This window comes from Diabrotica virgifera, chromosome 2 (genome assembly GCF_917563875.1).
Source record: "Diabrotica virgifera virgifera chromosome 2, PGI_DIABVI_V3a".
NCBI classification, from domain to species: domain Eukaryota; kingdom Metazoa; phylum Arthropoda; class Insecta; order Coleoptera; family Chrysomelidae; genus Diabrotica; species Diabrotica virgifera.
In genome coordinates this window covers 1,386,320-1,411,280 of record NC_065444.1, presented here as the reverse complement: position 1 = coordinate 1,411,280, position 24,961 = coordinate 1,386,320, and the positions used below count along the sequence as shown (strand labels likewise).

The 24,961-nt window shown below is 33.1% G+C and overlaps 4 protein-coding genes across 4 annotated transcripts in view; 2 read left to right on the top strand and 2 right to left on the bottom strand.

Annotated features, from left to right (window-relative positions):
• The window catches only part of LOC114335428 (protein HIRA homolog), a 33,029-nt gene extending 13,235 nt beyond the window's left edge, over positions 1–19,794 (top strand). Inside the window, exons 9-14 of the mRNA XM_028285667.2 lie at positions 10,961–11,060; positions 13,455–13,718; positions 13,888–13,984; positions 14,048–14,295; positions 17,965–18,062; positions 19,590–19,794. Coding sequence (XP_028141468.1) covers positions 10,961–11,060; positions 13,455–13,718; positions 13,888–13,984; positions 14,048–14,295; positions 17,965–18,062; positions 19,590–19,721 — 939 coding nt within the window. The 3' untranslated portion in view covers positions 19,722–19,794. The remainder of the gene's footprint in view (positions 1–10,960; positions 11,061–13,454; positions 13,719–13,887; positions 13,985–14,047; positions 14,296–17,964; positions 18,063–19,589) is intronic.
• LOC126879936 (uncharacterized) lies at positions 709–7,846 on the top strand. The gene is made up of 2 exons (XM_050643310.1): positions 709–1,048; positions 6,585–7,846. The coding sequence occupies exon 2, from the start codon at positions 6,717–6,719 to the stop codon at positions 7,071–7,073; it is 357 nt and encodes a 118-aa protein (XP_050499267.1). The 5' UTR covers positions 709–1,048; positions 6,585–6,716; the 3' UTR covers positions 7,074–7,846.
• Positions 19,795–23,145: 3,351 nt separating the features above from the next.
• On the bottom strand, positions 23,146–23,310 carry LOC114335433 (protein brawnin). Its single transcript, XM_028285672.2, has one exon. The coding sequence runs from the start codon at positions 23,308–23,310 to the stop codon at positions 23,146–23,148; it is 165 nt and encodes a 54-aa protein (XP_028141473.1).
• Positions 23,181–24,695, bottom strand: LOC114335432 (small integral membrane protein 4). Its single transcript, XM_028285671.2, has 2 exons — positions 24,542–24,695; positions 23,181–23,410 (listed from the first exon to the last, which is right to left on the bottom strand). Exons 1-2 carry the CDS (start codon positions 24,693–24,695, stop codon positions 23,334–23,336), a joined length of 231 nt encoding a protein of 76 aa, XP_028141472.1. The 3' UTR covers positions 23,181–23,333.
• Positions 24,696–24,961: the final 266 nt, after the last annotated feature.

Sequence of the window (24,961 nt, the reverse complement as noted above, 5' to 3'; positions counted from 1 at the left end):
GCGAGTTGTGTATGTGGACGGGTTATAATACATAATTTTAGTTATTAACTACTGTACGTCGCGTGGCGGTCGTCGCTTCGAGTGAAAATTTTAGCTGCGGTACTGTATTAGTCTACTTTCGCGCGTGTAAATTACAAAAAAAAATATTTATAATCTTTAATTAAAATATATCCATTAAATTAATAATCGATATTCTTTGTAAGTAATTAGCTTGTACTTTAAACTCACTTTTACGCTTTGAAAGAATTAAAAAAATATATAAACAACGTAGTAATCGTATGTTTACTTTGCTGTTTCATAACTTTTTTGCAAATGGTTGCAAAAAAGTTTTATAGCATTCATTTTCAAGAAATACGCATTTTACCTATTTTTTAAAATTACAATATAATAAAAACTTTCTGAGAAACGTTAATTTGTTTATAACTATTTTTTTTAAACATTTAAAGATTATTCAAAAAAATTAAAAATTTATATTTTGTCGACAAAATATTAAATAAACATCTTATCTTTATAAGATTTCAAAGTTTGACCAGTGTATCATACTTATTTTGGTTATTATTGCGACCGTAAATTATTAATTAACAATTGAATTGTTGCTAAAATATTCGTTTAATTTTCACCGGCTTCTGGAACTATAATCTAAACCAAGAAAGCTTTTATGTCACCGATTTATTTAATTATTGGTAGATAATTACTTATATATAAAAATAACTAGGAATTAAGAACAATGAGTTCAGATAGCGAATTAGATGATGAAATGAAAAGGAGAAGGGAAGAGGAGGAACATCCCAGCAAAAAATCAAAAATAACAGCTAGAACATCACAAAAAACAGATGAAGATAACATAAGTGGAATGGAACAAATGATGAAAATGATGAGGGAATTAGCAATGGATATAAAAGACATAAAAAAAAAGAACAATATAGATCTGGAGAAGAAATCACACAACTAAAGAATGAAATTAAAGAACTGAAAGATCAACAAAGCGGCTACAAAGATGAAATAAAAAAGCTGCGAGAAACAAACGAAAAAGCTATAAAACAAATAGGTCAATTGATTCGATGTTTAGACAGCTACCGATGAACAAGTGTTTTTGGTTATCGAGCTAGTTAAATAGTAATTACTGAAACATATTTAAAAGTAATTAAAATAAAAAGTACTATAATATAAAAGTACTAGTGAAAGTGATTTGTATACGGAATATTTTAATTGTAAGTAGATGAAATTTATTATTTGTGTCTATTTGGATTGAATATTTCAATAAATCACGACAATTATCTCTACATTATCCAATTCCATGAACGGGTGTCACAGCGAAAGCTGTGAGACAGCACCGGAGTTGGATTTTAAATAAATTTAAAAGATGTCATCTTCCAGTCAACCACAACAAATTGCATCATATTCAAAAGCAGTTAGCCAACCACGCAATATATTAACTCCAGACAGAGATCAAGCCATTTTATTTAACACTCTAGAGAATTGTACAATCAATGACTATCTTGAAGGATTGAGTCAGCATATAGAACCAAGAAATATAATTTTCGCATCCCGTATATCAAACGGTAGAATATGCATATATCTATCATCTAAAAACTTAGTAGACAAATTCCTAACAGAAACAAAGAAGATAAAAGTAAATGGAAATATACTAGAAGCAAGAAGATTAATAACTCCATCAGTCCGCTTAATTCTGTCCGGTGTATGTCCAAGTATACCTTCGAACTTAATTAAAGACGAATTAATAAAACTAGGTCTAAATCCTCTATCAGACATATCATACCTAAGAATAGGAGCAACCAATCCTGCTTTCAGTCACATTCTAAGCTTCCGACGACAAATTTTCATTTCACCTCTGCCAGACAACTTTGTATTACCTGAATCTTTTTTTGTCGAGTTAGAACAAACATCATACCGCATATTTATAGCCCAAAACGATACATGTTTCAAATGCAAATTAACTGGACACCAGGCAGCTAATTGTCCAAATATTTCATCTCATAGCCATCCTTACAATGATAATGCAGTGCAAACAGAGATGAAACAAACTTTACCAATAAATCATACTCAACAAGATAATCCGCAAAATACTCCCACAATTTCAAATACCATTCCCTCCACACCTACCATGTCTTCTCAAACCACATCGCAAACAGAAGTCATCCCGCATTTATCAATAAACACAACCCAACAACCACCACTACAAAATACATCCATACATTTAACCACGTCTTCGGTCAACACTACAATCGCAACACCTACATCGTCTGAGTCATCCTATAATATCCAAAAACAAAAATCAACCTCACCCGAAGCAAGTCAAAACTTACCTCTAAACAAAAATACACAGATGAATACTCACGAACCCCAGATAACTTCGGATAAAACAACAGGAAAAAGAACCTTAGAAGATGCAACATCGCCACCCGCCGAAGACGAATTCGAAAAACCTAAACTTCAATTAATGAAAAAAACCAAAACTGACGACAAAAACTTAACAGATGAGATAACAAATCTTAAAACGTTTTTAGAACCAGTTCGAGAATATCTAGAAAAAAGCGAAACACAATTGTTAAACTTTGATCAAGTAGTGGATTTATTCGAAAATATACAAGGAGCAAAAGACATAATCCACATAACAGAATTACATCCATATTATACCGACAAAAGAATGAAAAACAAAAGCACCAGATTAAGGAAAAAACTTGGCAAATACATTGGTTTAAAAACTTCATTCTCGGGAGAAGACTCCGACTCGTCTATAAGCTCTTCTAAAGAATAATTAAATTCACTTCTCTACTTCAATGGAACTTAAATGGGTTCTATACCCATTTCGAAAAACTTAAACATATTATCTCTGAAACCCACCCATCTATTATCTGCCTACAGGAAACAAATTTCAAAAATTCAAGCCACGTATATGACTTTCGTAATTATTCATGTTTCTACAAAAACAGATTAAACCAAAATATTGCCAGTGGAGGAGTAGCAATTTACGTAGATGAAAAATTCATGAGCACACAGTTAACAGTGACTTCAAATAATATTGAATTAATAGCTATCTCAATAAATATACCTCAAAAGATTTATATATGTAATATGTATATCCCACCAAATCAATCCATATCCCAAGAAGATTTAATAGCTATTATGGAACAAATTCCTTCACCTAGAATTATCGTCGGAGATCTTAACGGACACAATCCGATGTGGGGCTCCATAAAACTCAACTCGAAAGGTCGTATTATAGAAGACATAATAACATCCCAAAATCTGAATCTACTTAACGACGGAAGACCAACCAGATTCAACATCCAAAATGGCACAACATCGGCAATTGATATTTCTCTGTGTGACCCAATTTTGTCCACCACATTAACATGGGACGTACTACCCTATTTATACGGTAGTGACCACTACCCCATTATAATTTCTTTAACACATCAGAGCACAATAAATATTGAGTCATCTATCATAAAGTGGAATATTAAAAACGCTGATTGGACTAACTTTACCAAACAAATTGAACAGGACATTAACCAAACCAACTTCACATCATCAAACGACATAGACAAATTTTTAAGTACATTTTTACAAATGATCACTAATGCCGCCATGACATATGTAGGAAAAACAAAAATATTAAAGAAACATAAGCCTCTTCCATGGTGGACACCTGAATGCAGCCAAGCTACGAGAGAGTATAAGAAAGCTTTCAATAAACTAAAGCGTCACAAAACAGACGAAAACACAACGGAATACAAAAAACGACGAGCTGAGGCAAGATACATTCTAAAAAAGAATAGAAAAGAATCCTGGAAAAAATTCATCTCATCTCTAAATACCTCTTCAACAATAAGTACAGTTTGGAGAAACTTAAGAAAAATCTCTGGTAAAAGCCAACCATATAAAATTCCTTTTCTAGCAAAAAATAACAAAATAATTAGAGATAGAAAAGAAATCGTAGATATGTTAGCAGACCAATACGAGTTAAATTCCAGTGATGAAAATTATACTGACGATTTCAAAATGCATAAAAACAACGTAGAAAAAAACATACTGGGATTTGACGAACATGAGATTCACAACCTTAACGTTCCTTTTTCCTTAATAGAACTTGCCGAAGCCTTAAACTCTTCGAAAGATGCAAGCCCGGGACCAGACGGTATTCCCCTAGCATTTCTACTACATCTTCCAGACAATGGGAACAATTTATTACTAGACCTTTATAATTCAATCTGGAGTAACCAGGTTTTCCCTTCAACCTGGTCCGAAGCAATAATACTACCTCTTCTCAAACCTGATAAATCCCGGACATCACCAGAATCATATCGACCAATATCTTTAACCAATATTATATGTAAAGTGCTAGAGAAAATGATAAATAAAAGACTGAGATGGTATTTAGAACAACAAAAACTTCTTATCCCACAGCAAAGCGGATTTAGGCAAAATCGATCCACTGTAGACAACTTAATAGACTTAGAGTCAGGCATACATGAAGCATTTGCAAATAAGCAAGATTGTATCGCAGTCTTCTTTGATATTAATAAAGCTTACGATACTGTGTGGCGATTCAATATCATAACGAAATTGCATAATTGGAATATCAGAGGAAATATGTTAAAATTTATATCAAATTTTCTTCAATCTCGCAGCTTCATAGTTCGATCAGACAACGTTAACTCAGATAAAAAAGTTCAAAAGAACGGAGTACCACAAGGATCAGTTATAAGCTCAACCCTTTTCCTAATAGCCATAAACGATATACTTCAACAATGCTCACCAATTGTCAAAGGAAGACTATACGCTGATGACTTAGTTTTATTTGCCAAAGGAAAAAACTCTACATCTATACAAAAACATTTACAACAAACAATCAATCAGTTAGAAACATGGTCTAGGTCTATCGGATTACAATTCTCACCGACAAAAACTAAATGTATTCTATTCACAAGAAAACATAACACTCGAACTCCGCATCTGAAGCTATATAACCAAACCCTTAGTTTCACAAATAATGTCCGATTTTTAGGTATGGTTTTCGATCAAAAGTTATCATGGAAAAAACATACAGAAGAACTTAAAAAATCATGCCAAGCAGGATTAAATGTTATGAAAACTATTTCCAGCAAAAACTGGGGTGCAGATCAAAATACACTATTACACGTATATAAATCTTTAGTCAAATCCAAACTCGACTATAGTACGATAGTTTATTCATCAAGCAAAATGTCAGTATTGAAAACCTTAGAAACTGTTCAAAACGCGGCTCTACGAATAGCTACAGGTGCGTTTCGAACGACACCAGTTGAAAGTTTACAATGCTTAACAGGAGAACCACCCCTAAGTTTACGATGCAAATATCTTTCTCTCTCATATGCTTCTAAAATAGCCAGTAATAAAGAACACCCTACTTATACCAATACATTCACAGATCGATTTCAAGGCACTTTCTCTGCAACAAGATTAGATCCACCATTTTACGAAAGAATTAGGAGAAACCTTCATGACCTACATCTTCAATTTCCTGAAATTATCCCAACAAATTTCCCAACTTCTCCACCCTGGTTAATACCAATTCCCAAAATTAATACTAACCTTAGTATATACAAAAAAAGTGAGACCATAACAGACCTAATCAAACAATCATTCTTAAAAGAAATGGAAACCTTTAAAAATCACTACAAGATATACACTGACGCATCCAAATCATCAGACGGTGTTGGTGCAGCCATCCTCACACCCAATACATCATTAAAATTTAAATTCAAGCCTATTACGTCGTCATTCACTGCAGAGTTGTATGCAATATTACAAGCACTGATCCACATAAAAGAGTCGAAACAATCCCCGTCTCTCATAATAACCGATTCACTCAGCTCACTTAACATTATCAAACGTCTTTACACCAATAATCCAATTGTCTTACATATCCAATCAGAAATAGCGATCCTAAATAAAAAAAAGATCACTGTCGACTTTATGTTTGTCCCATCACACTCAGGTATACAAGGAAATGAGGAAGTAGATCTACTAGCCCGTTCAGCATCCCTCAGCCAGGACTCCATCCTTATTAACGAGGTTTCTTCCGATGACCTGAAGTCAGAAATAAAATATAAAGTGTTTAGTGCGTGGCAAAATAAATGGAGTGCGTCGCAAAATAAACTCAAGGAAATCAAACAATCAGTGAAACCGTGGCCGCAAATAATAGCGAACAGACCCGACCAAGTGAAAATAACACGTTTACGGCTGGGGCACAGCAACCTAACACACAAACATCTCTTTACGCGAACTGTGCCGCCTATGTGTGAAAACTGTGAAACAACACTCTCCGTGAAACATATATTAACTGAGTGCAAAACATATGAAACAATAAGAAAGAAGTATACCATCCCAATGAATATAAAGGAAGCCTTAGGAGTAAACATGAATGTTAAAAACACAATAAATTATCTTAAAGACTCTGGACTGTATCACCTATTGTAATTTTTATTAACTTTACTTTTGTTATATTTTTTAGATCGCTAATAACCCCTGTGGTTACAGCGTAAATAAATAAAAAAAAAAAAAAAAAAAAAAAATAGGTCAATTAGAAAAAGAAATTAGTATAGCAAATGAAAAAATAGAGAAATTGGAAAGAGAAAGAAAGAGAAAAAAATGTAATAATACAAGGAATAAAAATTGATACAAATGATCAGAAAGTTTTACGAGGGGCTATGGAGAATTTTATGGAAAAAGAGCTACAAGTTTCAGTAGATGTAAATGGAGCAAGGAAAATAGGAGAAAATACTGTCATAGTGGAACTCAACAGCGTGAAAAACAAAATAGAAGTAATGAAAAATAAAAGTAAATTAAAAACCAAAAAGGACGAAAGAATCTATATTAATGATGATATGTCAAAAGAAGAAAGAATTATTCAGAAAGAAATTAGAAGCAAGGCTATGGTAGAGAGGCATAATGGAAAAAATGTAAAAATAGGATACCAGAAGCTAATCATTAATGGTGAAATATGGACATGGAATAATAACCAACAACAACTCATAAAAGAGAAAAATATACAACCAAAAAACTAGCAATACAACGAAAGCAGACTGAAATAACGGAGATGACATGGCAAAGTACAGGTACACGAAATAGACAAAATGTACAGATTATTAATGAAAAGCAGCCCATAAAAGAACATATATTAGTAGGAACATGGAATGTAAGAGGAACATACGAAGAAGGAAAACTGAAACACCTAGTAGATGAATGTAAAAAATATAAATTCGAAATAGTAGCACTACAAGAAACGAAACAACTAGGCCAAAACTCAATGGAAATAAATGACTATTTATTTTTCAATAGCGGAGGCGAAAATAGAATGTTAGGCACAGGATTTGTAGTAAACAAAAAGCTGAAAGATCTAATCGTTGACTTTAAACCAATTTCAGAGAGAATATGCATACTAAGAATAAGAGGAAAATACCAAAAAATAACATTTATAAACATACATGCACCGACTGAAGAGAAAAACATAGAGATAAAGGAAGACTTCTACAGTCAAATAGATACAGTATTCGAAAATATTCCCAAATACGATATAAAAATAGTACTAGGTGATGCTAATGCCAAAATAGGAAAAGAAGAAATATACACACCCACCATAGGAAAATATAGTCTGCATGAAACAACGAATGAAAATGGTCACCTCTTAATAGATTTTGCAAAAGAAAAAAACATGATCGTTATGAGCACGTACTTTCAACACAAAAGAATATATCAAGGAACATGGAGATCACCAGATGGAAAAACCATAAATCAAATAGATCATGTGCTCATCGAAAAAGACATGGAAAAATGTATAAAGAACATAAGAACATATAGAGGACCGGATGCAGACACAGATCACTTTATAGTCGGAATACAACTTAAACAGGTTATACCAGTTCTTAGAAATCAACAGAAAAAAAGGTACAAAGTAACTAAACCTATTAGACTACTGTCAGAAGAAGAACAAAGTAAATATGAAAGACTAGTCACTAGAGAACTGGAAAATATTGCAGAAAATGAAAACATCGAACAAAAATGGACGCAAATAAAAGTATGTATGACCAAAGCAGCGCAAGTCAGTAATAGAAATATAAAAGATGGATTCAAAGAATGGTTTGATGAAGAATGTAAAATAGAACTGGATGAAAGAAATAAGTTAAGACTCAAAATGATGCAAGTGAAAACACCAGAGATGGAGATACAATACAACGAACAAAGAAAACGAACTAAAAGAATCATAAGAGTAAAGAAAAGAAAGTACAACGAAGATAAATTGAAATGCATAGAAGAAAACTATAAAAATGGAGAAGTCAGGAACTTATATCAAGGAGTAAAAAATGAGAAAAAGGGGTTCCAAAGAAAACCTGTACACTACAAAAGCAAAAATGGAAGGAATTTAGTAAGCGACGAAGAAATACTGAGCAGATGGAGAGAATACTTCGAAGAGCTTCTAAATGAAATTCCCACAACAGGATATGCAGAAGAAGAAGAAGAAGGACCGAATGAAAATATTGATAAAGAAGAAATGCAGGAAAGACCGCCTAATGAAAAAGAAATAAAAGAAATAATAGAAAAACTAAAGAAAAACAAGAGCCCAGGTAAGGATGAAATAACAGCTGAAATGTTTAAATATGGAGGACCAGTACTAATTAAGCATTTGGAAAAGCTGATAAAAGAAATTTGGGAACAAGAACACATACCAAAAGAATGGACTGAAGCCACACTGTGTCCAATTCACAAAAAAGGCGACAAAAGTTTATGCCATAATTACAGGGGAGTAGCCCTACTAAACGTTGCATATAAAATACTTGCAGTACATATAAAAGACAAGATAACACAAAAGATAGATAATGACATAGGAGAATATCAATGTGGATTCAGAAGAGGACGCAGCACGGTGGATCAAATTTTCCTGCTGCGTGAGATACAAGCGGAAAGCTACGAATACGGAAAATCTACAATGGCCCTATTCATTGACTTTAAACAAGCTTTTGACAGAGTTAAGCGAAAAGAAATATACAAAGCACTATGTGAAATTGGAATTAGTAAAAAATTAATAAAGATGGTAAAAGTTACACTCAGAGAAACAGAGAACAGGGTTAAAATAAATGGAAAGGAAACAGATAAGTTTAGGGTCGGTGAAGGGGTACGACAAGGAGACCCACTGTCATCACTGTTGTTTAGTATCCTTCTTGAAATAGTCATCAGAGAAGCCGAAATTAACAGGACAGGACTTGTATACCAACGAAAACACCAATGCTTGGCATTCGCTGATGACATAGTAATGATAGCCAGAAGCAAACAAGAATTACAAGAAATACTAAAAAGACTAGAGGCGATAGGAAGAAAGAAAGGGATATACATAAACGAAGAAAAGACTAAATATATGGAATGGACAAAACGAGAATACACACAAGGACAATACCTGACAATAAACACAGAGGCAAAAATATATAAATTCGAGGAAGTAGAGAGATTCCAATATCTAGGAGCGACATTCACTAGGAGACCAAATATAAAAGAAGAAATCCAAGCGAGAATTATGGCTGGTAATCGTTGTATCTTTGCTCTAAACAACTTATTGAGAAATAAGAACATATCTAGAGGGGCTAAGATAAGAATATACAAGACAGTGATAAGACCTATAGTCTTGTATGCCAGTGAAACATGGACGATGAACAAATCCGAGCAAGTCATGCTTAAAGTATGGGAAAGAAAAGTCCTAAGAAAAATATTTGGCGGAAAGATATGGAATGGAATGTGGATAAGAAGACCAAATGTGGAATTGGAGAGGATGTATGGTGAACCAAACATAGTAGGGATCGTAAAATCACAAAGACTGAGATGGTTGGGACATATCCAAAGGATGCCAAACACGAGACTTCCCAAAAAAATACTAACGGGAGGAATAGGAGGAAAGAAGAAGAAAGGTAGACCGAAAACCAGATGGAAGAAAGATGTTGAAAAAGACATAGAAGAACTGAAAATCACAAATTGGAAAAATAAAGCAGCAAATAGGAGAGATTGGAAAGGAATAGTAAACCAAGCCATGGGCCTTCTAGGCCTGGAGAGCTAAACTATATATATATATATATATATAATTACTTATCTATAACTTTATTTGAAATTTAAAGATTTTGTTGGGAAAACCCGCATTTTCCGAGGAAAATTTTCGTCGTAGGAGATCGGGAAAACATATCTTTATGCAGAATTTAATTTCGGTGAATTTTTATTACGGTTTTTTTTGTGTAAAGTTCAAATGTTCTGAGTTATGGAGCAAAAATTGAAAAAAAACACGATTTGGGGCGCCATTTTGTTAATAAAAAAGTAGCACACTATCTGCGGACTTTGCATACCTATATTATTAATATATACAGTCATAAGCTTCGATTCCAGCAATAAAATTGCTGGTAAATAACTTTTCCCAAAAATGGCCTATTCTCCGATAATTAGCCCAGACTAGCAGAAGAACCAAGCGGTTCTGACCAGCATCAAATCTTGAAAGTTATAATACTTCGGACACATTATGCGAAATGAACCAGATATCCCTCCTACAAGCCAACCTGTAACGAAAAATATTTGGAAAGCAAGGTTCAGGACGAAGAAGCACCTGGTTCCGCGCTGATGCAGATAAGATAAAGATTGCCATGATGATCGCCAACATTCCTCATGGATAGGTACAGAAGAAGAAGTTTTTAACAGGTTCCAATTATTTAATGAAATTAGTTATTTGCACAAAAAAAGAATGGGCGACAATACATATCCCTGTCTCATCCCACGTCGAATTTTAGTTTCCTCTAACAGCTGTTCAATAACACCCGACATAAATGATGATAGATATCCAATTAGGACACAACTGTACAATAATTATGCGAGTAACTTCAACAGAAAAGATTTTTCGATAATTCTGATTCTTTCATTTTTTCAGATAACAAACAATTGCCATAAAACTCCAAAAGGTTCTCTATCAAAAATAGAAGCGTTCAAAAATATGACAGACAAAGAACTTAAATGGGATACATACTTAGGTAAGTATAATATAATAAATAACTAAGTAAAAGGAATTTTAGTTAAGTCTCAAGCCCATTGTCGGCCAAAAATTCAAATTTTGTTTTAATAACGGGGTGTAAAATGACTTATAGTATTTTTACTACAAAAACGTTATTACCTAGGTCAAAATTTTTGACGTAAGAGAACTGTCAAAACATTAGAATGTGACTTTTCATTATTGCCGTGTTTATAATAAACATAGCAATAATGAAAAGTCACATTCTAATGTTTTGACAGTTCTCTTACGTCAAAAATTTTGACCTACGTAATAACGTTTTTGTAGTAAAAATACTATATCTAAGATGTTTTTGAAGTTTCTGTATTTTTTGGTACCCTTATATTTATATCTCAAGTAGATCCAATAGATCTAACTTGAGAATGTTCTGTTAAATATTATTTATTAGTTATTAGCAGATGTTTAATACTTCAACTGCCATTTAAAGATTTGGTGTTAAGTACACAATAAGATTTGTAGGTTCCTCTCTAGAGGATCATTGGGAAAAAACAACGTCCTTAGCGCATTTTAAAAAGTTATGACCGAAAAAATAAGGCGGACTTAAAAGTACCCTCGGTAAGTAACTATCAAAAAAGAATGTGTGTACTTTGTACGCACGTAAGAAGTTATACTTCTATTATATGATTTCAACGAAATTAATATACTTTTTATTTATATTTTGTTTAAATATTAAACTAATTTATACTTACTACTTCTCAAACATTTTTATTAGAACAGTGCCAAAAATTAAAATAATAAAAGAATAAAACACACACAAACACATTAAACAAGCCACAAATGATGTCTGAACATTAATTGTCGAAAATTTTTTTAACTAAATACGTATTTTCTGAAAATACTTAATCTAAAATATAATAAATATACTTCAATCATAAAATGTATTAAAAAAAAAAACAAAAAAGAAAGTTTCTATTGGGACTCGAACCAGCGCTAATAAGAGCGGTTGGTATTGGAATTCATTCGCCTTCTCCGCTAAGCCACGGACACTATGTGTCATTATTTACGAAGATCGACTAACTAAACGGATTAAACTTGTGATATTTTGATATTTTGAAAATTGATCAAATTATTTTAATTTTGAATTGAAATGATTTAGAATTGAAAAAATACAATAAAACATAGAGTAAAAAAACAATATATTAGGTGAATATTGATAGAAATTTTGATGGTAATCAAATTATGTATAAATATGTATAAATTATAAATATGTATAAATAAAAGTATTACATACTATGTATTTTGGCAGATCAAATAGGTAGGTTTATACCCATGATACATTAACAATTATTACGTACCTGTTGCTTTTAAAAACTATTTAAAAGTCATTACAATATTATAAACTTTTTTGTTTGTGTCCTCACAACAATAAAACTAATATATTATACATTTGTTTACCTTTACCTTTACCTCCAAACCACAGCTGCCATATCGGATAATTTTTGACATGTCATTTGAACATCCAATCAGAACAAAGTTATAATGCGCATGCGCCGGGTTGATAGGTTTTAACATATAAAAAAATCACCCTCTATCGCCGGTAAAGAAGTATAACTTCAAAAATCTCAACATGGTGGGAGACTAATGGTTAATTTAGAAGCTGTCCTCGAATGAGGACACTGGGACAATCCACTAGTCAAATAACCTCATAAAGGCATACCGAATAGGAGATAATTCTTTTATAAATATTCCACAGCGTATTTCAGAAAAAAAAAACTAAATGAGAATTTTCTTGACAACGTTAAGCAGGTACTTAAAGAGAATTATCGCTAGTAACTGCTATGTATTACAAAAAGAGGATTTATTTATGATAATTCACAGAATGGGCTAAATATGGCAAACCCGCTTGCAATATACAACATTAATTCTAACGTTAGAAACGCAATATAGTCTAATCATAAATACTCCTGTATGTCTGAAAACAGTTTTTAGCACCTTAAAATGAACTATTGCTGCATTTACAATATATTATATATCTTCTATCTAGTATTAATTAGACAACTTATACTCAGTTAAAAATTGCTACCCTTAAAAACACCCCTGATTTGAGGTGGTGGTGAAAATGAATTTGAGGTTAAATTTTCAATATCCCTATCGTCTTCGGACATTTTCTTAACAAGATTTAATCTTGAAATTTGTCAGTTTGTTTAAATATTGTGAACTGTCAAAGAGTATGCATTTAATCGGCATTGCGCATGTGCCATATTCGATACAAAACGTCGTTACCCGATTCTATTGTTTAAAAATCTGTGTGATAATGCAAGCCCATTTTGATACATGTATTGAAATTGTAATTGATGTATTAAAGTATGAGAGCAGAGAGCATGTTAATCACGTTTAGTGTTTTTTTTTCTTGCAGGTTCTTCAATAAGGTGTTTGGCTGCCAACAGAGAAATCGTAGTTGCCTGTTGCGAAGATTTAACACTAAATTGCTACAACATCAAATCGGGAGCCAGACCTCTTCCTCCCATACTGATAGAAGATCTGGTGTCATCGATATGTCTTTCCCAAGAAGGGCACTGCCTTGTGCTTACTAAAACTGGTCTTATACACATGTGGGATTTTAAAACAAACAAAAATATATTTTCGAGGATATCTGTTAGGAGTTTATTGACTGGAAAAGGTATGATTGATGATATAAATGTGGTTGATATAAGAAAATTATTATATAGGATATGGCTGTATCTTCTGTTATTTTATAAAAGCTGATATTTTATCTATGTATGTATTTGTAATATACGGATCAATTCCTTCCATGCATGTCTTGTTTACCTGATAATATCCATTTTTAGGTAATGTAAATGGTTGCAGTTTGGGACCTTCTAACCAGCCAGTAATAACACTAACAGATGGAAGAGCATATTCATACAGTATGGATTTACAAACTTGGTAAGACAATCATCTCATTCTCTTCTTGCTAATACAACCGTTATAGCTGAATAATAATTTTAGGGTACAAATTTCCAATCCATTGGATCCAGTAAGCATCACAGGTGGTAATCTCGTACGAAAAGTGCCGGTAACACTACCTCTAGCTGCCATGCAGAGAGCAATAGCTTCGAAGAGAAGCATCGAGACTTTACCTCCAGGAGTTACTCTCAGTTTCATAGAAACCCAAATTACCGCCGCGAGTTTATTAGACTCCAGTACCGAATACAAACATTGGCTGTTTGCTAAGATTAATTATTTACTAGAAAAAGGTAAGAATAAGAATAGTCGTTTTAATCATTTACACGTTTGTAGAAAATTTCATGGACCATGAAAACTGGATTGAAGCTGCCCAGGACAGAGAAGGGTGGATACATCTTGAGGAGGCCTATGCTCGACAGTGGACAAATTTGGCTGTGTGATGATGATGATGAGAAAATTTCATAGGGGAATACCAAGCCGGATTGAAGAACAAATTGATTGACCATAGATCAGAATTTTACTCTAAGGCAGCTGCTTGAAAAAGGATGGGAATTCGATATAACTATCAATAATCTTGTCATAGATTTTCGACAATCGTATGACAGCATTAAAAGGGATCTGATATGGAATACAATGGCAGAACTTTTTTCTTCTTCTTCTTATAATAGGCCTCTTGGCCTGTTCCTTACCGATTTTGAGCTTGTATTCGTAGCTGTGATGTTGACCGCCAGTTATCTCGCCACCTTTTAAAGGGCCTTTATTGGCTATTATTTTCCTATTGGTCTTTTGCCTGTTGGCTTCGAATCCCTGGCTATACGAGCTATTATCTCGCTGTCCATTCTCGTCACATGCTGATTCCACTCTCGTCGTCTCTGTCTTCCCCACCGTACTATATCTTGTATGTTACAGAGATCTCTTATTCTGTCGTTCGGTATTCTGTCTCTCAGTGTTTTCCCAGTTATTGATCTCAACGTTCTCATTTCTGATGTTCTCAGTATCCTCTTGGTTTCTGCTGTGTCACATCTTGTTTCTATCGCGTACGTCATGATCGGTCTTACACATGATTTGTATATGCGTAAATTCCCTTCCAGCCTCATATCTTTGTTTCTCCAGATGACATCCCTCAGACATCCTGACACGTAATTGGCTTTATTTTCTTGCTTTCGGACGCTCTCTTTAACATCTCCATAACTACATATTTCGATTCCCAGATATTGGAATCTCGAGACATGTTCAATTAGTTCGTTGTTAATTACTAATTTGCATCTTATGGGTTCCCTTGACACTACCAGGGATTTTGTCTTAGCTGTTGATATTTTCATGTTGTAGTTCTTCGCCACTGTATTGAAAGTTTGTGCCATTCGCTGTAGGTTATCCTCGTTATCGAAGATTAAGATTGCGTCGTCAGCATAACAGAGGATTTTTATTTGTTTCTCCGCCATCTTATATCCTTTTCCAGTACCTTTAATGTTTTCTATGATTTTGTCCATGACTAAATTAAAAAGCAATGGGCTCAAGCTATCCCCTTGTCGGATTCCCGAGTTGATTTCTACTTCCGATGTTAGTTCATTCTCGACTTTTATTCTGGTTTTGTTCTTCGTATTAATGTCTTTAATTATCCTTATCATCTTGTTGGGCTGATTTTTCTCCTTTAGCAATCTTAGCACATCTTCCAATCTTACACAATCGAAGGCCTTAGTTCAGTGATACTCAACCTGTGGCCCGCGGGCCGCATGCGGCCCTCTAGCGTTTTTTATGCGGCCCGAATGCTAACTAAAGGGCCCCGTGATCCAATTATTTGTCAAATTTCACGTGTTTTTTCTAATTATTTGATAGTGTGCCGATGTGTTTGAGGCGTGTTTGGGAGTGAGGCACACAATTTAATGACTTTATTTTTAAATATTATATTGAAATTTTTAAGAACTCTGATTAAAAACCAAGGTATTATTAACTTTTAATAATAAATTATTAAAGTTAATGAACAAATACTCATTTTACAAATAAACAATACTTATTTACTACATTGCAACAACCCATTTAGTAATCACAAGAAAAATTCAGGTCCGGATTAACAAAAAAAAATTTAAAATAATTGTGACCTTGAAACAACAAGCATCGGGTCCTTGTGCTTTTCTGTTTTTTAATTTACGTATGTTATTCCTTATTTCTTCTTTTGTGATTTCTAGTTCTGTGTTTATGTTGGATTCGTCTTCATTTTCTGTTTCTTCCTCTTCTTCAGGTACTATAGTATCTTCCTTATATAGTTCTTCTATATAGGCGGTCCATTGTTCTGCTTGTATTTTATTTAAACTTCTATATTCTTTAATGGGCTTTTCCTGTTTTTTATTATTTTCCAAACTTTTCTTTGCGCCTCGTGTTCCTTTTCTTTGGTAAAGCGTGTCCAATATTCCCTTTTTATATGTCTTATCTTAGAATTGATGTAATTTCTTGTGTCTCTGTATTGTTGGTAATTGTTTGGTGTTTTGTTAGTGCAGTATTGTAGGTATGCTTTCCTCTTCTCATACGCTAGATCTCTTATTTCAGTATTGAACCAGGGCTTCGATATTTTTGTTGCATTCAGGTTAATTTTTCTGACCCCTATGCTTTCTTTTGCGGCTTGTAATATATTCTATTTTTGCCCATGTCTCATTTACTCCTTCACCTGTTGTTACTGGGTTTATCTTAAATCTTTGTTCAAAACGTCTTTTATACAGCCATTTTGGGTTTTGGTTCTCTAGAGACTCAATGTTTAGTTTTTCGAAGTACTTGGGTGGTTTTTTTTTGTTTTGTGGTATTTTGAGCAAAACTTTTCCAAGCACCATTTTATGGTCTGATCCGATATTGGGCGATGTTAATGCTCTTACGTCTAGTATTTGTTTAGGTATGATTTCTCTATTTGTAATTATATAGTCTATTGTTGATTGTTGGCCTTGCGTGTTTTGCCACGTGTATTTGTGTTGGGGTTTGTGTGGAAAAAACGTGTTGTTTATTCTCAACAAATTTTGGGTACAGAATTCAACAAGGTATTCTCCATTTCGGTTCAATGTATTTTCGTTAAATCGTTGTTTGATATTATCTATGCTGTCGTTTCCTATTCTTGCAATGAGATCTCCAAGAATAATTATTTTTTCGTTCTTCTGTATCTTGTCGATTACATCTTGCAGTTGTAGTTTATTATAGAAGTCTTCGGTCTCCCCCTCGGGTTTACTTATATCTGGTGCGTAGACTGATATGATGTGGAGTTTAGTGTTTTCTATATTCAAAGTCGTCATCAGGATTCTATGGTTGATATATTCGATGTTCTCTGTTATGCTCTTTTCAAATTTTGTGTGGATTATAAGGCTCACTCCTGAGCTAGCATAGTCCCCCTTGTCTTTTCCGCTGTATATGAGTAGGAAATATTGGTATTTTGAAGTTCCCTTTCCTTTCCTTCTGGTTTCGGAGAGCGCGCATAAATCTATTTAACTAATCGATAAAAACTCGCTTATAGAAAAAATACTAAGAGGCAAAAAAGTTTTAAAAACGTTGTGTTTAACTAATGGTACCACAATAATGAATTAATTGGAACGTGCACAAAAGTTTGGGGGGGTTTAAGGGAACAAAACCCTCATAAAATTTTTATGGGGTGGACCAATCTCACTATAATTTTGTTTTAAGATGCTAAAAGCCAATTTGTACTAAGGTAAGTTAGGTTCAATCGAACTATTTTTGACTCCAGAATGTCTGGTACACTTTATGACCAATCTTTTCGGGACACCCTGTATAAGACAGTGATGATACCAGTGCTCATGTATGGGTGTGAAACATGGGCGCTGACAAAGGCAACAGAACGAAAACTCCGGTATTTGGAGAGAAAAATCCTGAGAAGAATCTTTACAAATTCTGTTTACTATAGTAGCCTAGGTGTAGAAATATTTCTTGTATTATTCTTTTTACCTAATCAAAAATTCTATTTTTAGGACCTGAATGTCAACTTCGAGAAATACTTGATGATTTGATGGGACATACACATAACAAAAAATCAAAGAAGGCAAAATTGGAGAATGATGAAATCATGGTAAGAATAAATCTCTGGTTTCTTGTAAAGTTTATGTGAGGGTAGAAATCTGATGAATTGTCATCTATGAAATCGGTATGGTAGTTTCCAATTATTTTTTTTGCGTATGGTGCCATATTGTAGAATATTATATAGGGTGTATTAACAAGTGTATTTTCTTTGTAGTTACAGCATTCGCAGATATCACCTTTCTTATGTATTGTGCAGAGTATTTCATTTACTATGCAGCAATTTATCAATCGCTCGAATTACAAAAGTATGGATGAATAAATAAAAGTATAAAACGAATTACAGAAATTGATTTCTTTAAAGTATTTTCAAATCGACGGTTAAACTGCAAAACCTCGTAAGTCGGTTTTATGTAACTTTAGAGGAGAGACGAAAAACATTTTGGCTTCTTTATGTAAGATTAAATTTATTCGTTTTGTGTGTGTAGGGTTCTTTTTAGGTAACGATTCCATTACCATTAAGTAAAATTCAGTCATATTGTTTTTTTTTTTGTCAAAGAGCTTCTTAAGAGGTTTTGTTACTTCGTCCCTACTATTTCCAACTATCGAATATGAAAAGTGAGACTTTTCAGGAGAGCAAAATAACTCTTTTTAGAGACTCCTAAATCAGCACATTGCCAAATGGGAAAATTTGTATATATTTTGTATATAATGTTTAATACTTGTTAGATTGATAACAAATTTGAACTAGCGAATGTATAATAGCGAATAACTATATAATCAAATAATGAAAATCCGTTAAAATGAAATCATGAACTGCCTCACAAGAATTTCTTGGAAGCGATACTGAAACAAAATTCGCACAAGTTGTAAACACGTGCATTTTATTCTTCTCAGCAGTTTAGCATTTTCGACAGTTTACAGATTATAATTGAATAACTGTTGAATAAATTACAACACAAACTAACGAATGTAACACATTCGACATTTAGCGTTGTACAAATATACCTTAAGTTATATTTTTATACAAAACAAAAGTATCGAATATACTATTTTCGTCAGTTTGCAGTCAACCAAATGAAAAAATGTTCATATTCGATAGTTTAAACAGCATATTTCCCGCGGTCCTAATCAAGCTACAATAACGAGAATTTGCCACAAGATGTATCACATATAATGCGAGGGCAAGGTATCGAATCTGAAAAACCCGATTTTTCACATTCGATAGTTGGAAATGGTAGGGACGACTTAAAATCATAAACTATGTTTAAACTTACGAGGTTTTGTCTCATAAAAATGTAACTTACGAGGTTTTGTAACTTAAAATCTTACTTATGAGGTTTTTGTAGATGTCGCTAGTACCATTAAATTTAAATATTGACTTACAAGCTTTCGCAGTTTAAAAGATATGTAAAAGTATAAACCAACAAAGTATAAAAGTAATAATGGACCAAAAATCGACTTACGAGGTTTTGCAGTTTAACCGTCAAAATACTAACATAACATAATCAATTGCCTCTTTTAGCAGTAGGTGTCGAGGATAATTTTCAAATACTAAACCTTTCTTATTTACTTTCAGCACATGTCAAAATTCGAGTTGTTAGAAGAAATTTTGGCTCTCATTAAAACCAAACTTCCATGGCAAAGGTTATACAAAGAGTATAGTGAGCAGGTTGCAGAAATTAAAAACGATAAATTAGAATGTACTTGAAATATTTTTTATGGCATAAGTAAATAGTTTTGTAAGTAAATAGTATTTTTAATAAATGTTTTTCCAGTTAAAATATATTCATTTTTACAAGTGTTTGAGTGTTCTTGATCCAAGCAGTTCTAGCAGAAACCTAAGAACCCCGTTTGTACATTTTTGTAGGCAAAAAATGTTAGTGAAAAATGTCTAATAAAATAGAGATAATACAACTATGGTTCGCAAAGTAGGTCTACTTTTAACAGAAAATTTAACAAATGCATACTGGTGGATAAAAAATTCTCCTCTTACAGAATCTTTTATTGCCACAAATCCACACCAATACTATATTTTACAGCTACCAAAATTCCCTTTTTACAAACAAGACCTTTAAATTCTGATGGACAAACCAACCATTATATTGCTCTCTTATTCAGACTTGTGAATATAACTAATCTGATGTTTAAATCCATACTAAGCAAATTAGGGAAAGATTTAACAATAATTTATACAACGAATGAAAGTGCTGGTTTCTCATTTTTTCTTTCAAACAATAATTATGCTGAAAAATTTCGAATTCATGATTGTTATTCTATTTTTACAGCCGAGACTGCTGCCATACAAAAAGCACTAATTTGATGTGTCACTAATTGTTGTATTCCGGTAGGTGTGTGTGTTGACGGAAACAATTATATAAAATAATATTAATTAAAACTCAAACAATTGTCAATATTATACTTATTTATTTTTGGTAAAAAATTTTTGTTTTGGTGTTTTGCTTATACATCTCGTAAGAGGGTTTGTTATTGTTTCTGCCCAGCGAGCAACCGAGCCTGCTGGGATGTGGTAACCGACTGAGTGGCTGAAAGAAACCTTCTTCTTCTTAACGTGCCCTATCAAGTCCCCTTGACGTTGGCGATTAACATGGCGAAACTGTCTCTGTCTCGAGCTATTCTAAATAGGTGTTCTGCTTTCTTTATTCCTGTCCACTCCCGGATATTCTTCAACCAAGAGGCCTGCTTTCTACCAATTCCTCTGCGTCCTTCGATTTTACCCATCATAATAAGTTGAAGAATATTATACCGGTCTCCCCTTATTATGTGTCCAAAATAGGCCATCTTTTTTTATTTGATATTATCAAGCAGCTCGCGGGTAGCATTTGCTCTCTTAAGGGCTGCCACAGAAAGAAAGAAACCACAGATGCTAATCTGTTTGTATTTCTACCATCTGACCAGAAGGGCAATAAATTATTTATATCTATCGTTTAAAAGTTGAAACATTTCTGCAGTTTTAGGAAACGTCTTCGAATGCATGTCCAAAGTGAGTTATTGACATAAGGTCTGATAAGGTAATTAATTTATGGAGAATTCAGTTTGTTAAACTGAACACACCAAAAACATATGGTTAAGGATACATTTCGTTTCGTAAAACCGTGCCCTTCTTAGCATCTGGTTTGTATATTACATGTGAATTTATATGAACCATATTATTTCGTTTTGAGAAAAGTTATTAAAAATTAAGAAAATAAAATTAGCAAAAATAGTAATTAAAGCGTACCGCTATAGTTGTGAGAACATTGTAATAATATCAGACTCGCATGCAGTATTACAACCTATTTGTAGCCATCCATTAGATAATTTCCAAAACTCGATTATCCTTGATATCAAAAAATTATTACATAAACTAAAATTCACAAAGAAAACTGTAACTTTACTATGTGTTAAAGGACACAGTGGAATCATTGGAAACGAAATACAGTAGAACCCCGCAAATCCGAACCTCACTAATCCGAACGTTCGGCAAATCCGAACCAAAAGAAAGTGAAAAAAATTCACGACAAAAACTTAAAAGCATGTTTATTATACAGAGTAAAACCAGAAAATTGAACAATGTAGGATTAATAGGACTTTGACATTTAAAATTTCTTTAAAATGAATACATACTTTATACATACTGCTTATAAAGGTTAAATATAAACTTACGTCGGTCCTCCTGCAGTCAACTTAAGTCCAAAAATATTGTCAACACTCTTGCTAGAACGTTTTGAGACTCAAAATCAACGACAACGAAAGCTTTGAATTATTAGTTAAGCTAACTTTCGGATAATCCGAACAGGCTCTCCCCCCAATTAGTTCGGATTTGCGGGGTTCTACTGTAGATAGAATGGCAAAAAATACATTTGAGATACCAGAAACTACAAACATCTTCAACTTTAAAGATCTATTTTCTATTCTCAGTATTAGCAGAGAAAGATGCATTTTTACTTATTTTAAGTTGCCAAAAAGTTACTTTGTTATGCTTGCTTTTCCTCAAAATTGGTATCTCATAACTCTTTTATAAAAAAATCTCAATTAATGAAGCATATTTTTACAAAAATTATTTTTTTATTTTACAAAAAATCCGAATTTGTTGGGATATCAGTACAGTGGAACCCCAATAAGTCGGCCCCCGATAACCCGGACCGATTTTTATCAGATAAACATTTTGATTTTCAATATTTTGTATTTTGACAACGACCCGATTTGGGCGTCGCGAAACGTTAATAAAATTATTTTTCAATTTAATTGTGGCTTATTTCCCATCAAAATAGTTAATTATCAGACAATCCTTTCAACAATAAAAATGTATGTAATATAATATTTGAGAGATAATGTGTATGTGTGTAATTTGAACTATACGATATTAAAAATGACTCATAGCACACGCCGCAGAAACAACAGGCACCTGTCTGTAGTACCTATTCCTTTTTATTTCAAACTGTCTTAGCATTGTTTAGGAAAGACTATTTAAAAAATTCTTTTATAAACAATGGTCTTTAGTTTTCACTGTTCTTAAATAACATTACATAGTTGTGACTGTATTGTGTGTCTTGTATAGGGCTTTTCATTCACAGTCATTTGTTTCGAGCTTCTGTCATGTGTCACATAATATTAATATATCTACGTCATACGTTATTGATATAACGTATGATACAAACCAAAGACATATGACGTAGATATATTAATATTATGTGTCACATGACAGAAGCTCGAAACAAATGACAATAGATGAAAAGCCCTATTGTTCGCTTCCGTTTGTGTTTGGTGTTTTTTTTAGTAATTTTGATGAGTAGGTACTGTGCATATTTATAAATATATTTCATGTTATTTCAATTCTGACGGAGTTGATCTGTAAGTATACCGTATTTTATTAATTTTTACCATATTCTCCGGCTATCTCGGATTTTCGATAACCAGGATCGGCCGTGGTCCTGATTAATCCGAGTTATCGAGGTTCCACTGTATATTGTTATAAAAATAATTAAACCTATGATTTTTTAAAATATAACTTTATTAAACCTGTAGGTTACATTAACAATATTAGGGTAATGGGTATATACTGTACATATAAAAAACAATATTACAATAATCACTTCCAACACAATTCAAAAAAATATATATCAAAGAATTTGTCATCTATCTACTACTTTTAATTTAGATTTCTCTTCTTCTATATACTTATTCATATCTGACAAAGGTTTGTAATAAATATGGACTGCTTGGGAACCCGCCATCATAGACAGCAAAGCTGCTAGAGTAAACATTCCATACCTTCCCCAGCTAACACCAGCAGGCATGTTCCTACGCTGATTTTACTATTTTAAACACTATGAGGCTGTTCAGAGTAAATCTCCTGTTCGACTATATTTTTGGCTTGTCTTCTTTTAAAAGTTCTATCTAAAAACAAGAAACCATTATTAATAAGAGTGTACAAATACTATATAGGTCATTCACTTTCAAGATGCCAGTTTTAGATGCCTGATTCTTGGGTTTTTCGTGTCATCACAACTTGTTGGTTAGAAATTAATATATTCTATATTATAAATTAATTTCTAACCAATGACAAGCTGCAACGGCATGAACAACCCACGAATCAGGCATCTTGGCTCATCTTGAAATGAACTATAGCGTATGCGAATGATATTCATATCATGGCACGGAAAAAGGCAGATCTAACAGTTAAAACATTAACTTTCAAAGAAGTAAGAGAGTTCATATTATATCTAGGCTTACAAATTAACCAGTCACACAATGACTGCAGAAATCAACAGACATATACTATATATCTAGCAAATAGAGCATACTATGGGTTAAAGAAACTTTATATCAAACATAGTCACAAAAAGAATTAAAATATTGACATACAAAGCTCTTATCAACCCCATCCTCACTGATGAGTCAAAGATGAGGACGATGGTAAAAAATTATGGAAGAACTTTAGGCTATTTTGAACATAAAATCATCAGACAGAATTATAAAGGAGAATGAATTATGGTGTAGACACTATAATTTTGAGCTTTACTGTCTTTATAGTAAACCTAGTCTAGGAGCATCAAAATAAACAAACTGCGGAAACTAGACCACTTCACCGATTCTCTGCCTGTTGAAGAGGATGGAACTTGGTTAGGAGACATTCTGTTGAACAGCACCTGACAGAAGTAAGCATATCACTCGTTAGTGTGTGAACGGCACCTGACTGAAGTATCCATATCACACGTTGGCATGTGATTGGCAACGAATGGGTTACATGAGAATGAAAGATGGAACCATTTATAATCAAAGACCGGATGGAGTGAAGAAAAGAGCACGGTTTAAGAACCAGTTGGGAGATAGCAATGCTGATTCTAGAACAGGCCAAGATTCACCAGAGGTTGTAAAGCCAATCATGGTGGTGACATGTTTGTGTTAACAAAATATTAACATATTTTGACTTCGAATCTGAGTTGCTTACAGAAATAAAAACATGATAAAAAGGGTAAGTATATGAGAAATAGTAGTTTTCCTAATATTAGTCAAACCTTTACTTACAAAAATTCACTTCACCAACGTGCCAGTTGATCATAGAGAATTCTAAAGCTGCTCCCAATACAAAAAATATTGGTAGAAATCTATACATGCCAAGATACTTTTTCCCCGGCCATTTCTCCAGAAATTGTCGAAATCTTGAGGAATACAACTTCATTTATTTATAATTGTTATGTTCGTGTAAAACTCCCTTAACCATGAATGTAGGTTGGTACTACTGTCATCTGAACGACAGCGGTCACATACTTAATACTGCGATAGAAAATGGAAACCATGTGCATAATTCTTTAAAATAAAGTATTTTACATCGAGTATTATTTCATTACAAATACTTACGTCCTTTAAGTACAAAGGACTTGACATTTGGCGACGAGGATAATGGATACAAATATTACAGACACTACATCAACTACAACGTTCCAA

Coding starts and splice junctions, on each gene's coding strand:
- LOC114335432 (XM_028285671.2), bottom strand. CDS start 24,695: ATGAAGTTGTATTCCTCAAGATTTCGACAATTTCTGGAGAAATGGCCG. Junction 23,411..24,541: donor CGTTGGTGAAGTGAATTTTT/GTAAGTAAAGGT, acceptor TCTTGTTTTTAG/ATAGAACTTTTAAAAGAAGA.
- LOC114335433 (XM_028285672.2), bottom strand. CDS start 23,310: ATGCCTGCTGGTGTTAGCTGGGGAAGGTATGGAATGTTTACTCTAGCA.
- LOC126879936 (XM_050643310.1), top strand. CDS start 6,717: ATGGAGAATTTTATGGAAAAAGAGCTACAAGTTTCAGTAGATGTAAAT.